The following is a 14,306-nucleotide window of genomic DNA, read 5'->3' as shown; positions in this document are numbered from 1 at the left end:
GTAACCTCAAAGTAACCTCCCCCCTCACCTCTGGGGATGTTGTGTTGGGGGTTGTAATTTCCTGTTTTTTTTTTTGTTGCTCTGTGCCTCTTCCTTGCTTCTGCAGCCATGGCCCTCTCTTCCCTTGTCATGTCCCTCTCGTGGAATACTTTTTTGAATTTCCCCAGTGTATGTGTGTGTGTGTGTGTGTGTGTGTGTGTGTGTGTGTGTGTGTGTGGCCTGATTCACGAAGCAGTTATGCAAGCACTTACGAACTTGTCCATCTTTTCTCAATCTTTGGCGGCTTTGTTTACCATTATTAAACAGTTAATGAGCTCCGAAGCACCAGGAGGCTGTTTATAACAAACACAACAGTTGATTGGGAAATTTTCATGCTTGTAAACTGTTTAATCAATGTAACCAAAGCCGTCAAAGATTGGGGGAAAGACGTACACGTTCGTAAGTACTTGCGTAACTGCTGCGTGAATCTGGTCCCGGAGCTCAACCCCCGCAAGCACAACTAAGTGAATACATGCAGCTGTACAACGCAACAATCGCACGTGCAGCTGTACAACGGAACAATCGCACGTGCAGCCGTACAGTAAAACAATCACTGCAGTTGTGTCGTGAAAGGACTCGTTTGAGAGGAAGAAGCTGGCCATAAGGGAAAGACTCGTTCTTTTACCCGGACAGTGAACCATAACAGGAGCTGGGTCGGGGAGCCTGCCGCACTGAGCCTCCGCGTCCCGCCCTCACCCCACCCCCTCCCCTCGCCTGCTCCCTGAATACACACACACACACGTTTCCTGTTGCTACCTTCCCCTCGGACTGTTGTCCCCCACGTTACAGAGACTGTTATTTCCCCTCAGTTTGTTCCCTCCTGTTGTAGGTATGTCTACCTACAAGGGGGCATATCTAATCGACTTCTCATCAGTACATGTTGGTACTTTCTGGTGGTCCATCACTATATATTGGTACTTTCTGGTGGTCCATCACTACACATTGGTACTTTCTGGTGGTCCATCACTACATATTGGTACATTCTGGCGGTCCATCACTACATATTGGTACTTTCTGGTGGTCCATCACTACACATTGGTACATTCTGGTGGTCCATCACTACATATTGGTACTTTCTGGTGGTCCATCACTACACATTGGTACTTTCTGGTGGTCCATCACTACACATTGGTACTTTCTGGTGGTCCATCACTACATATTGGTACTTTCTGGCGGTCCATCACTACATATTGGTACTTTCTGGTGGTCCATCACTACATACTGGTACTTTCTGGTGGTCCATCACTACATATTGGTACTTTCTGGTGGTTCATCACTATATATTGGTACTTTCTGGTGGTCCATCACTACATATTGGTACTTTCTGGTGGTTCATCACTATATATTGGTACTTTCTGGTGGTTCATCACTATATATTGGTACTTTCTGGTGGTCCATTACTACATATTGGTACTTTCTGGTGGTTCATCACTATATATTGGTACTTTCTGGTGGTCCATCACTACATATTGGTACTTTCTGGTGGTCCATCACTACATATTGGTACTTTCTGGTGGTCCATCACTACATATTGGTACTTTCTGGTGGTCCATCACTACATATTGGTACTTTCTGGTGGTCCATCACTACATATTGGTACTTTCTGGTGGTCCATCACTACATATTGGTACTTTCTGGTGGTCCATCACTACATATTGGTACTTTCTGGTGGTCCATCACTACATATTGGTACTTTCTGGTGGTCCATCACTACATATTGGTACTTTCTGGTGGTCCATCACTACATATTGGTACTTTCTGGTGGTCCATCACTACATATTGGTACTTTCTGGTGGTCCATCACTACATATTGGTACTTTCTGGTGGTCCATCACTACATATTGGTACTTTCTGGTGGTCCATCACTACATATTGGTACTTTCTGGTGGTCCATCAGTACATATTGGTACTTTCTGGTGGTCCATCACTATATGTTGCTACTTTCTGTTAGTCCATCAGTACATATTGGTACTTTCTGGTGGTCCATCACTACATATTGGTACTTTCGGCCAAACAGTTGTTTTAAGTACTATCATGTCATCATGTCGGGAGGATGGGTTGGTCAAAGTATATATAACAAGTATCTTTTTAATATCTGTTAAAGCTACAGGTTGCTCTAGGTCAAAGCCTCCTTTACTTGTGGTCAAAGCCTCCTTTACTTGTGGTCAAAGACTCCTTTACTTGTGGTCAAAGGCTCCTTTACTTGAGGACAAAGACTCCTTTACTTGAGGTCAAAGGCTCCTTTACTTGAGGTCAAAGGCTCCTTTACTTGAGGTCAAAGGCTCCTTTACTTGAGGTCAAAGCCTCCTTTACTTGAGGTCAAAGGCTCCTTTACTTGAGGTCAAAGCCTCCTTTACTTGAGGTCAAAGGCTCCTTTACTTGTGGTCAAAGGCTCCTTTACTTGAGGTCAAAGGCTCCTTTACTTGTGGTCAAAGCCTCCTTTACTTGTGGTCAAAGGCTCTTTTACTTGAGGTCAAAGCCACCTTAACTTGAGGTCAAAGGCTCCTTTACTTGAGGTCAAAGACTCCTTTACTTGAGATCAAAGCCACCTTTACTTGAGGTCAAAGGCTCCTTTACTTGAGGTCAAAGCCTCCTTTACTTGAGGTCAAAGGCTCCTTTACTTGAGGTCAAGGCTCCTTTACTTGAGGTCAAAGCCTCCTTTACTTGAGGTCAAAGGCTCCTTTACTTGAGGTCAAAGGCTCCTTTACTTGAGGTCAAAGCCTCCTTTACTTGAGGTCAAAGGCTCCTTTACTTGAGGTCAAAGGCTCCTTTACTTGAGGTCAAACCTCCTTTACTTGAGGTCAAAGGCTCCTTTACTTGAGGTCAAAGGCTCCTTTACTTGAGGTCAAAGCCACCTTTACTTGAGGTCAAAGGCTCCTTTACTTGAGGTCAAAGCTTCCTTTACTTGAGGTCAAAGGCTCCTCTACTTGAGGTCAAAGGCTCCTTTACTTGAGGTCAAAGGCTCCTCTACTTGAGGTCAAAGGCTCCTTTACTTGAGGTCAAAGGCTCCTTTACTTGAGGTCAAACCCTCCTTTACTTGCGGTCAAAGACTCCTTTACTTGAGGTCAAAGTGTGTTGACAACCTGGCCCAAAGACCAGGTCGTCATTGAGAGAGAGAGAGAGAGAGCAACCCGTCCTCTTAAAAATAACGTCACTTTTGGCTGGTATGCGCGATATGGCCAAATTTGGACGTAATTTGAAATGAAATCGACTCACAAAAGTGACGTTCTGTTCCGTTTTCTATTTGAGTCGTCCGGCATACGCGCAGAGGTTATAAGAGGACACTTTAAAATAACGTTTTTCATAACGTTTTGAAACTTTATGAGAATTTCATGCCCACCTAACCTATCAGAGGACCCTTAACTTACTGATGTTGAAAAAAAAAATCCCAAATATATTTTCATATTTTTTTCATTTTCAAATTACGTCCAAATTCGGCCATACGGGCAAACGGCCAAAAGCGACGTTCTTTTTAAGAGGACAGGTTGAAAAGAAAGAAAGAAAGAAAGAGAGAGAGAGAGAGAGAGAGAGAGAGAGAGAGAGAGAGAGAGAGAGAGAGAGAGAGAGAGAGAGAGAGAGCGTTGCTTCCACATCTCCCATCTCATTACTACACAAGTTGAATCATCTCCCAAACGAAGATAAAACCCCAAACAAATAGTAATAAAAGCCATTCCCTGCGGCTCGTGCCAGCAAATGGCAGTACGATAACACATCCGAAATACACGATAACCAAGAAATGATGGTGGGGTGGGGTGGGGGGGGGGGGGACTCAAATATTTGCTGAAGCGTATATTGAATTAAACAGTAATGGTGTCGCCTGTGTAATCACCTGGTGTCGCCTGCAGTATCTGGGATGCGCGCGCACACTCTTCACAACCGTCAAAATATACACTGATGCCAAGTCAACGTTTAATGAACACTGAATTATCGTTAGAGCGACGTCGTTTGACGTCACCTGCTGGGACCTCACCTCTCTCTCTCTCTCTCTCTCTCTCTCTCTCTCTCTCTCTCTCGTCCTCCTCAACGTAAAACATCACATTAGTGTAATGCAATCATCACAGACCCATAGCAACAACGTCACCTCAACGTCACGGAAGGGTCAAATTAACGTCACCTAAACGTCACGGAATCCTAGAATCAACGTCCCGTCAACGTCCCGTCAACGTCAAGTTGGCTACACAACAGAAAACGGAATATAAAATCAATGATAAGCGTAGTGGTGTTGTTTCACTGGGTGCTGGACGCCTTTGTTTCAAGCTTCACCCAGAGTCAGTGTCAATATCTCAATACTGAAAGCCAAGTCCCCCCCACAGGTGACACCGTGACGGGTGAGTCCCCCCACAGGTGACACCGTGACGGGTGAGTCCCCCACAGGTGACACCGTGACAGGTGAGTCCCCCCACAGGTGACACCGTGACGGGTGAGTCCCCCACAGGTAACACCGTGACGGGTGAGTCCCCCACAGGTGACACCGTGACGGGTGAGTCCTCCCACAGGTGACACCGTGACGGGTGAGTCCTCCCACAGGTGACACCGTGACAGGTGAGTCCCCCCACAGGTGACACCGTGACAGGTGAGTCCCCCACAGGTAACACCGTGACGGGTGAGTCCCCCACAGGTGACACCGTGACGGGTGAGTCCTCCCACAGGTGACACCGTGACGGGTGAGTCCCCCCACAGGTGACACCGTGACATTCTCTTGGCTGGAAACCCACTCAAGCCCAAGTCCATCAAGTCCTGGAAACTCCCCAGTATAGACTAAGAGCAAGTCCAACACAAGTCCTGGATACACTTAGGTATAAACTGGAAAAATAATACCTTCTCAATTTCTCCATCTTGAGTGCCAAGGCTCCACGACTGGTTCTTCCTGAGACTGGTGGTCAGACTGGCACTCGATGGCACTCTCTTAGTAGTTGGCCACTATGGCGGACATGACCTGTGCTTGAACACCACACCAACATTTGTCTGAATTACTTCAGCTGCACACCGTATCCTGATCCCTTCCAAGCGCTGTATAGTCGTAATGGCTTGGCTCTTTCCCCCTGATAGTTCCCTTCCCTTCAGCTGCACACACTAGGAGCATACCTGGAGCATACCTGGAGCATACCTGGAGCATACCTAGGGAGGGTTTCGGGAATTCATCTACTCCCCTCCCTAGCTGTGCCTGGGAGCAGGTTCGACTTGTGCTAACTTGGTCCAACAGACTAGGTTACACTGTGTTAGATAAGAGTAATCGACACAATTGTCCAACAGACTAGGTTACACTGTGTTAGATAAGAGTAACCGACACAATTGTCCAACAGACTAGGTTACACTGTGTTAGATAAGAGTAACCGACACAATTGTCCAACAGACTAGGTTACACTGTGTTAGATAAGAGTAACCGACACAACTGTCCAACAGACTAGGTTACACTGTGTTAGATAAGGAGTAACCGACACAACTGTCCAACAGACTAGGTTACACTGTGTTAGATAAGAGTAACCGACACAATTGTCTCAACAGACTAGGTTACACTGTGTTAGATAAGAGTAATCGACACAATTGTCCAACAGACTAGGTTACACTGTATTAGATAAGAGTAACCGACACAATTGTCTTGAAAACGTCGAGTATGAGACATTAATGTCTCGCTAAATCTAGATACTCATGGACCATATCTAGACAAACACAAAATGAAGCGAGGAGAAATCCAGAGGTATGAACCCTGATTGGTACCAGCAAAGAGAGGCAGGAGTTATAAGGAAAGGCGATATGAGCCCATCATTGCTTCACAACAAAAGAAAAGAAACAGATGTTATGATCACTACATACAAAATACAAAAGGATATTAATAGGGCACACACAGTCTGTTTGAAATGGAATGAACACGAATAAAAGACAGGTGGACACCAGTTAGCTGAATGATCCACATGGATGTTGGAAAGTTCTTTAGTCTCGTGACAAATAATTGGATTGAACTAGAGAATGAAGTTGTGGAAGTCCAGCAACCAGGAGGCCTGGTCGACGACCGGGCCGCGGGGACACTAAGCCCCGGAAGCACCTCAAGGTAACCTCAAGGTAAGTAGACTCCACGCATGAGTTCAATTGTTCGTTATTTATAATCGTCCCCGATGGGTTCACGAACGTCAACCCTTGGGTACCTTGCTGTTACCCTGTGATGGTTTCGGGGCTTAGCGTCCCCGCGGCCCGCTCCTCGACCAGGCCTCCTGGTTGCTGGACAGGTCAACCAGACTGTTGGACGCAGCTGCACGCAGCCTGACGTATGAGTCACAGCCTGGTTGATCAGGTATCCTTTGGAGGTGCTTGTCAAGTTCCCTGACAAGTTCCCTTGACACCCCTCCTTTGTGTCAAGGGGACACACAGGAGGGGTGACCACCACGAGGGGACACACAGGAGGGGTGACCACCACGAGGGGACACACAGGAGGGGTGACCAACACAAGGGGACACACAGGAGGGGTGACCAACACGAGGGGACACACAGGAGGGGTGACCAGCACGAGGGGACACACAGGAGGGGTGACCAACACAAGGGGACACACAGGAGGGGTGACCAACACAAGGGGACACACAGGAGGGGTGACCACCACGAGGGGACACACAGGAGGGGTAACCACCACGAGGGGACACACAGGAGGGGTGACCACCACGAGAGGACACACAGGAGGGGTGACCACCACGAGAGGACACACAGGAGGGGTGACCACCACGAGGGGACACACAGGAGGGGTGACCACCACGAGGGGACACACAGGAGGGGTGACCACCACGAGAGGACACACAGGAGGGGTGACCACCACGAGAGGACACACAGGAGGGGTAACCACCACGAGGGGACACACAGGAGGGGTGACCACCACGAGAGGACACACAGGAGGGGTGACCAACACAAGGGGACACACAGGAGGGGTGACCACACGAGGGGACACACAGGAGGGGTGACCAACACAAGGGGACACACAGGAGGGGTGACCACCACGAGGGGACACACAGGAGAGGTGACCACACGAGGGGACACACAGGAGGGGTGACCACCACGAGGGGACACACAGGAGGGGTGACCACCACGAGAGGACACACAGGAGGGGTGACCAACACAAGGGGACACACAGGAGGGGTGACCACACGAGGGGACACACAGGAGGGGTGACCAACACAAGGGGACACACAGGAGGGGTGACCACCACGAGGGGACACACAGGAGGGGTGACCACACGAGGGGACACACAGGAGGGGTGACCACCACGAGGGGACACACAGGAGAGGTGACCACACGAGGGGACACACAGGAGGGGTGACCAACACAAGGGGACACACAGGAGGGGTGACCACCACGAGGGGACACACAGGAGAGGTGACCACACGAGGGGACACACAGGAGGGGTGACCAACACAAGGGGACACACAGGAGGGGTGACCACCACGAGGGGACACACAGGAGGGGTGACCACACGAGGGGACACACAGGAGGGGTGACCACCACGAGGGGACACACAGGAGAGGTGACCACACGAGGGGACACACAGGAGGGGTGACCAACACAAGGGGACACACAGGAGGGGTGACCACCACGAGGGGACACACAGGAGGGGTGACCACACGAGGGGACACACAGGAGGGGTAACCACCACGAGGGGACACACAGGAGGGGTGACCACACGAGGGGACACACAGGAGGGGTGACCACACGAGAGGACACACAGGAGGGGTGACCACCACGAGGGGACACACAGGAGGGGTAACCACCACGAGGGGACACACAGGAGGGGTGACCACCACGAGAGGACACACAGGAGGGGTGACCAACACAAGGGGACACACAGGAGGGGTGACCACACGAGGGGACACACAGGAGGGGTGACCAACACAAGGGGACACACAGGAGGGGTGACCACACGAGGGGACACACAGGAGGGGTGACCAACACAAGGGGACACACAGGAGGGGTGACCACACGAGGGGACACACAGGAGGGGTAACCACCACGAGGGGACACACAGGAGGGGTAACCACCACGAGGGGACACACAGGAGGGGTAACCACCACGAGGGGACACATATACAAACTGAAATATACGTCATGAAAATCTAATATATATATATATATATATATATATATATATATATATATATATATATATATACGTAACATAAGGGATGGGAACAACGCAAATAGGGAAGGCGAGAGGCGCAGGTGCCATTGGCCCCGGGGCCCTGACGAGTGCCAAACCTTGGCACTCTGCTTGAGAAATTCTCGTGCCATGATCTTACTCACACACACAAACACGCACGCACTCACACACACACATACACACACACACACACACACACATACACACACACACACACACACATACTCACACACACAAACACACACACCCACACACTGGGTCCTGTAGTAAAAAGTTCTGGACTCACAATCGGGGATACCGAGTTTGAACCCCGGGCAGGACAGAAATGGATTGGCACGTTTCCTTTCACCTAGTACCTCTATTCACCAAACAGTAAATGCGAGCCCATCTAAAAAGTGCCTGGGAGCTACGCAGCTGTTGTGGGCGGCATTTAGGGCAAGGTCACTGGTTCGACCTTGCGGGAACTTCCAGCCTGAGTGACCGACAAGCGTACATATTTAAGTCATTCTAGCAACAACACATAGTACAGACTGGCACTGATCAACACATAGTACAGACTGGCACTGATCAACACATAGTACAGACTGGCACTGATCAACACATAGTACAGACTGGCACTGATCAACACATAGTACAGACTGGCACTGATCAACACATAGTACAGACTGACACTGATCAACACATAGTACAGACTGGCACTGATCAACACATAGTGGACACAGGCACTCATTAAAACCCTACCCTTACCACAGTGAAGATTGGCACTGTTGATGGAGCCACTTGAGATCTTTACATGGCAGTAATTAGGCTACAGATCGAATCCCGAAGCCACCTTGTTGCGTCTTCATTAAACCACACACCATTTGATTTAGAAATATAACTTATCAAGACTTGCACTTGCACCTAAAAAAATAATACTTCCTCCCATCCTGATACGTATTCTCGCCTAGTATGGCATATGCCAGAACCCTCTACAGGTAAGATCCAGGCAAGAAGTCGACTATCCACCTTCAACTCGTGTGTTCATCCCAGTGTTTAAGGGTCCAGACTGTCCCCTATCCTGCTCCCTTTGTCTCTATCCCTCTCTATTCTTCTTTTTCTCTCTATCCCTTTCTTTCACTCCTTTCCCTCCCCCCTTTTCCTTTCTTGTCAAGGGCATTAGTACCAAGGTCAGGAGAGGCGGTTATCAGGTCAGTGTTAAAATACTGAACCCCAACACTGTTGTTCGCTGCCCACTTTGTGTTCCTGTGTTGAAGGTGTTGGCTGACCACACTGTCTGAGGCAGTGCCAGTGAGTGCCTTGGAGAGAGAGAGAGAGAGAGAGAGAGAGAGAGAGAGAGAGAGAGAGAGAGAGAGAGAGAGAGAGAGAGAGAGAGAGAGAGAGAGAGAGAGAGAGAGAGAGAGTGACAGAGACAGAGAGACAGAGACAGAGACAATCAGAGAGAGAGAGAGAGAGAGAGATTGAGCTATCCACAGTGAATGCCCGGGAGAGAGCAGGCACCTGCGAACAAGTGCCTAGATGAGTGCCTGGGTATTCCACCAGTGCCATAATTCCTCCTGTCCAATAATCCCCCCCCCCACCCTTCCCCCCCCCCCCCCATGTAGACCCGACCCTGCTGCCATTATCTTGAGGGACGCGATAATCTGGCACAGTGCCACTTATAGCCAGCGACCTACAACACAACTACGCCCCAACTACTGCCTGCCAAACCACCTAACCACGACGTGAATGCCTTGTTACAACGAGGATATAGAGCCTAGCATTCTAAATCAGCTGTTATTGTTTAATTAACACAATTTATTCCTCGGTTGTGAAATCGCTATTTTTTTTTTGAAATCGAGATTAGAAGTGCCATAGCAACATCAGAGGGTGACACACCTACATCAGGGGGGGGTGACACACCTACATCAGGGGGGTGACACACCTACATCAGGGGGGTGACACACCTACATCAGGGGGGGGTGACACACCTACATCAGGGGGATGACACACCTACATCAGGGGTGACACACCTACATCAGGGGGGTGACACACCTACATCAGGGGGATGACACACCTACATCAGGGGGGGTGACACACCTACATCAGGGGGGTGACACACCTACATCAGGGGGGTGACACACCTACATCAGGGGTGACACACCTACATCAGGGGGGTGACACACCTACATCAAGGGTGACACACCTACATCAGGAGGTAACACACCTACATCAGGGGGTGACACACCTACATCAGGAGGTAACACACCTACATCAGGGGGTGACACACCTACATCAGGGGTGACACACCTACATCAGGGGTGACACACCTACATCAGGGGGGTGACACACCTACATCAGGGGGATGACACACCTACATCAGGGTTGACACACCTACATCAGGGGTGACACACCTACATCAGGGGGGTGACACACCTACATCAAGGGTGACACACCTACATCAGGAGGTAACACACCTACATCAGGGGGTGACACACCTACATCAGGGGTGACACACCTACATCAGGGGGTGACACACCTACATCAGGGGTGACACACCTACATCAGGGTTGACACACCTACATCAGGGGTGACACACCTACATCAGGGGGTGACACCTACATCAGGGGGGTGACACACCAACATCAGGGGGTGACACACCTACATCAGGGAGGTGACACCTACATCAGGGAGGTGACACCTACATCATGGGTGACACACCTACATCATGGGTGACACACCTACATCAGGGGGGTGACACACCTACATCAAGGGGGTGACACACCTACATCAAGGTGGTGACACCTACATCAGGGGTGACACACCTACATCAGGGGGTGACACACCTACATCAGGAGGTAACACACCTACATCAAGGGGGTGACACACCTACATCAAGGGGGTGACACACCTACATCAAGGGGGTGACACACCTACATCAGGGGTAACACACCTGCATCAGGGGTGACACACCTACGCTTGTGTGTCGTGACTTTCTTGTTAAACGAGTGGCTTCGCTTCTTGCCGGGTCAGGGTTCGATACCCGATGGTGCAAGTGGTCGGGCAGGATAGAGAATGGGTAGGTGGGGGGCCAAGACTCACCTGCAGGATGGTGGATAGAGCTGGCGGATAGGTGGTGGGGGGACATGGCGGCTAGGCTCTCCCGCCGGCGCCGCACCTCCTCCGTCGACGCCTGTCTGAAGGCGCCCGGAGGGGCGTACGCCCCTGTACGTCGTCGCCACAGGGACGTCTCGTCGACGGAGCGACGCACGGTGGGCGAGAGCGGCGTGCCGAGCCCGCCAGACCCATACTCCAACTGTAACAACAACAAGAAGTTCATTACAACACACAACCAACAAGGAAATGGTATGACAATAATTAGATTTGTTTAAATAGGAGTTTACCGGAGCTCTAAATCTGCAGGCTTAGAGCTCCGGTGCTTAGAGTGGGATGAAGTCTAAGCAAAAGTGGCTGTAATCGTAACTAAGTTAAAGTGGCTGTAATCGTAACTAAGTTAAAGTGGCTGTAATCGTAACTAAGTTAAAGTGGCTGTAATCGTAACTAAGTTAAAGTGGCTGTAATCGTAACTAAGTTAAAGTGGCTGTAATCGTAACTAAGTTAAAGTGGCTGTAATCGTAACTAAGTTAAAGTGGCTGTAATCGTAACTAAGTTAAAGTGGCTGTAATCGTAACTAAGTTAAAGTGGCTGTAATCGTAACTAAGTTAAAGTGGCTGTAATCGTAACTAAGTTAAAGTGGCTGTAATCGTAACTAAGTTAAAGTGGCTGTAATCGTAACTAAGTTAAAGTGGCTCTAATCGTAAATTAATGTGAACTTTATCACAACTGTGAAGTCGCTTAAGGAGCATCCAAGTCTCCCTAGACTCCGCCACGTTAAATTATGTAGTATCTGGCAACTTAAAGTCAGTAGGATTCACTCAAAACAAAGTCTCCTCCCCCCCCCCCCCACAAGTACTAGCAATTTCAAAGTCCGTAATCGCCGAACACTCACTTTTCTTAAGTGATGACTGACTTTGAAATGGCTAGTCCTTGAGGGACAGACTGTTGTAAGTAAATCCCAGTTTACTTTGAGTCTATTGGTCATTTGTCCCAAATGGCTTGGCAAAAAGTCTGTCAATTGGGACTGTCAATTATGGACAGATGTAAGGTCACCTCAACCCACAAAATCCCTATTAAAAACACGATATACACAGTTAATAATAATAATAATATTAATGAAGACACCAATTTTCAATTTCAATTCAATTTCTTTATTATGCACCCCATACCCATCCCGTGGGCGGTGGTGTAAAGGATTACAGAGGCACATAATCGGTTCAGGAACTGAACCCTCTAGTTCGTTTAGCTCAGCAAATAACAATTTTTGACGCTAGTTACAAAATTATTAATGTTGTATACACATGTACACACTCTCATACATACATGTACATATATATATATACGTATAAAGACACTAATCCACAATATGTCTACATATTCTCCTCGGAGGTCAAACACGATGCCTCTGTCGTGTCCGCCAGAGCAGTGAGGTCAGAGGTCACCTAGTGAAGGGTGCCACAACCCTTCCGACCCTCTCGTGGTACACACTTCAGAATAACTTAATTATATACTCATTTTATTAGTATATAATTAGTTTATTTAATTATATACTCTTTACCAGCACTAAATGAACACTTGTAGATGTTCACTATCATAATAAGTATGTTATATAACAAACCAGTCCAACACCTTGATTATGCACTCATCACACACACACACACACACACACACACGCACACACACACACACACACACACACACACACACACATAGGGGATCCAAGAGTCAATGCTCGATCCTGTAAGCACAAATAGGTGAGTACACGCACAATTTGCTAGTTTCAAAGCGTTATATGACAAAGAGTGCTGGGAAGACGGGACACCACGAGCGTAGCTCTCATCCTGTAACTACACTTAGGTAATTACACTTAGGTAATTACACACACACACACACACACACACACACACACACACACACACACACACACACACACACACACACACACACATACGTGTGTGTGTGATGATAACTACCTACAAAATTTTCAGGGGAATTGACAGGGTGCTGTCGGAAATTTCCGACACCCCAAATACTAACCCCTAACCCAACAAGACAAAAGTTTTGTGTTAAGAAAATAATTCTATTAACAACATCATATTCTAGTACGGGAAGGGCAAAAGTTTCCTAGTACCCACGACGGGCTGTTGCCTCAGCCGCCACGCCTCACGGTGACGGATTCTATATTTAATTCTAATTAAACCCCAGTCTAAAATCTGCTTTCATTTGTCATGTAATTCGATTGGAAATCAACCGAATTTAACGAGAATAAAGTATACATCCATCCAAGGTGAAATTTCCACAATAGGAACCAGTCGATTCACGGTGGGATTAAAACTCACGTCTCGTGACTTTAGGGAGTCGGTCGGCCGAGCGGACAGCACGCTGGACTTGTGATCCTGTGGTCCTGGGTTCGATCCCGGGCGCCGGCGAGAAACAATGGGCAGTTTCTTTCACCCTATGCCCCTGTTACCTAGCAGTAAAATAGGTACCTAGGTGTTAGTCAGCTGTCACGGGCTGCTTCCTGGGGGTGGAGGCCTGGTCGAGGACCGGGCCGCGGGGACACTAAAAAGCCCCGAAATTATCTCCAGATAACCTCAAGATAACGTGTGCACCACTCCTATATGTGCGTTGAACAACAAACTCCTCGATCCAGTGTTATGAACCATGGAAAATTGTTCTCTGGTATTTGATGTAAATTATCAGAGCATAAAATGACGTTGATATCGTCATGTTAGTGAACAAGATTAAATTATATAGCGTGACTTATTTTCCCGCGCTTTCACCAAGAGAGGAGGGAGGAGGAGGAAGCGTCCCATGGACACACCAGCACGAGCTGAATCAGACCCCGCGGTGAAGCCAGCTGATTAATATCGTCCAATATCTGAGTCATCCGACGGATTACGGCTCCAAGACGTTGGTGCCTGCTTCACACAAGACGGGAAGTGGTGTTCGGTCGGTTAAAATTGATTCTTTCAAAGATGTGTATGGCCATATTTCCCCCGAGATAGAATTAGCCGGTCGTTGTCCTCCGTCGTGTC

The 14,306-nt window shown here is 48.6% G+C and overlaps 1 protein-coding gene across 1 annotated transcript in view; it reads right to left on the bottom strand.

Annotated features, from left to right (window-relative positions):
* The window catches only part of LOC123764692 (microtubule-associated serine/threonine (MAST) protein kinase dop), a 421,441-nt gene that overhangs the window by 392,019 nt on the left and 15,116 nt on the right, over positions 1-14,306 (bottom strand). Inside the window, 1 exon segment of the mRNA XM_069302486.1 lies at positions 11,177-11,467. Within this exon segment, the coding sequence (XP_069158587.1) occupies positions 11,177-11,467 (291 nt within the window).

Source organism: Procambarus clarkii, chromosome 48 (genome assembly GCF_040958095.1).
Source record: "Procambarus clarkii isolate CNS0578487 chromosome 48, FALCON_Pclarkii_2.0, whole genome shotgun sequence".
Classification (NCBI taxonomy): Eukaryota; Metazoa; Arthropoda; class Malacostraca; order Decapoda; family Cambaridae; genus Procambarus; species Procambarus clarkii.
The sequence above is the reverse complement of the archived record's forward strand: the minus strand, read 5'-3'. Positions and strand labels throughout refer to the sequence as shown.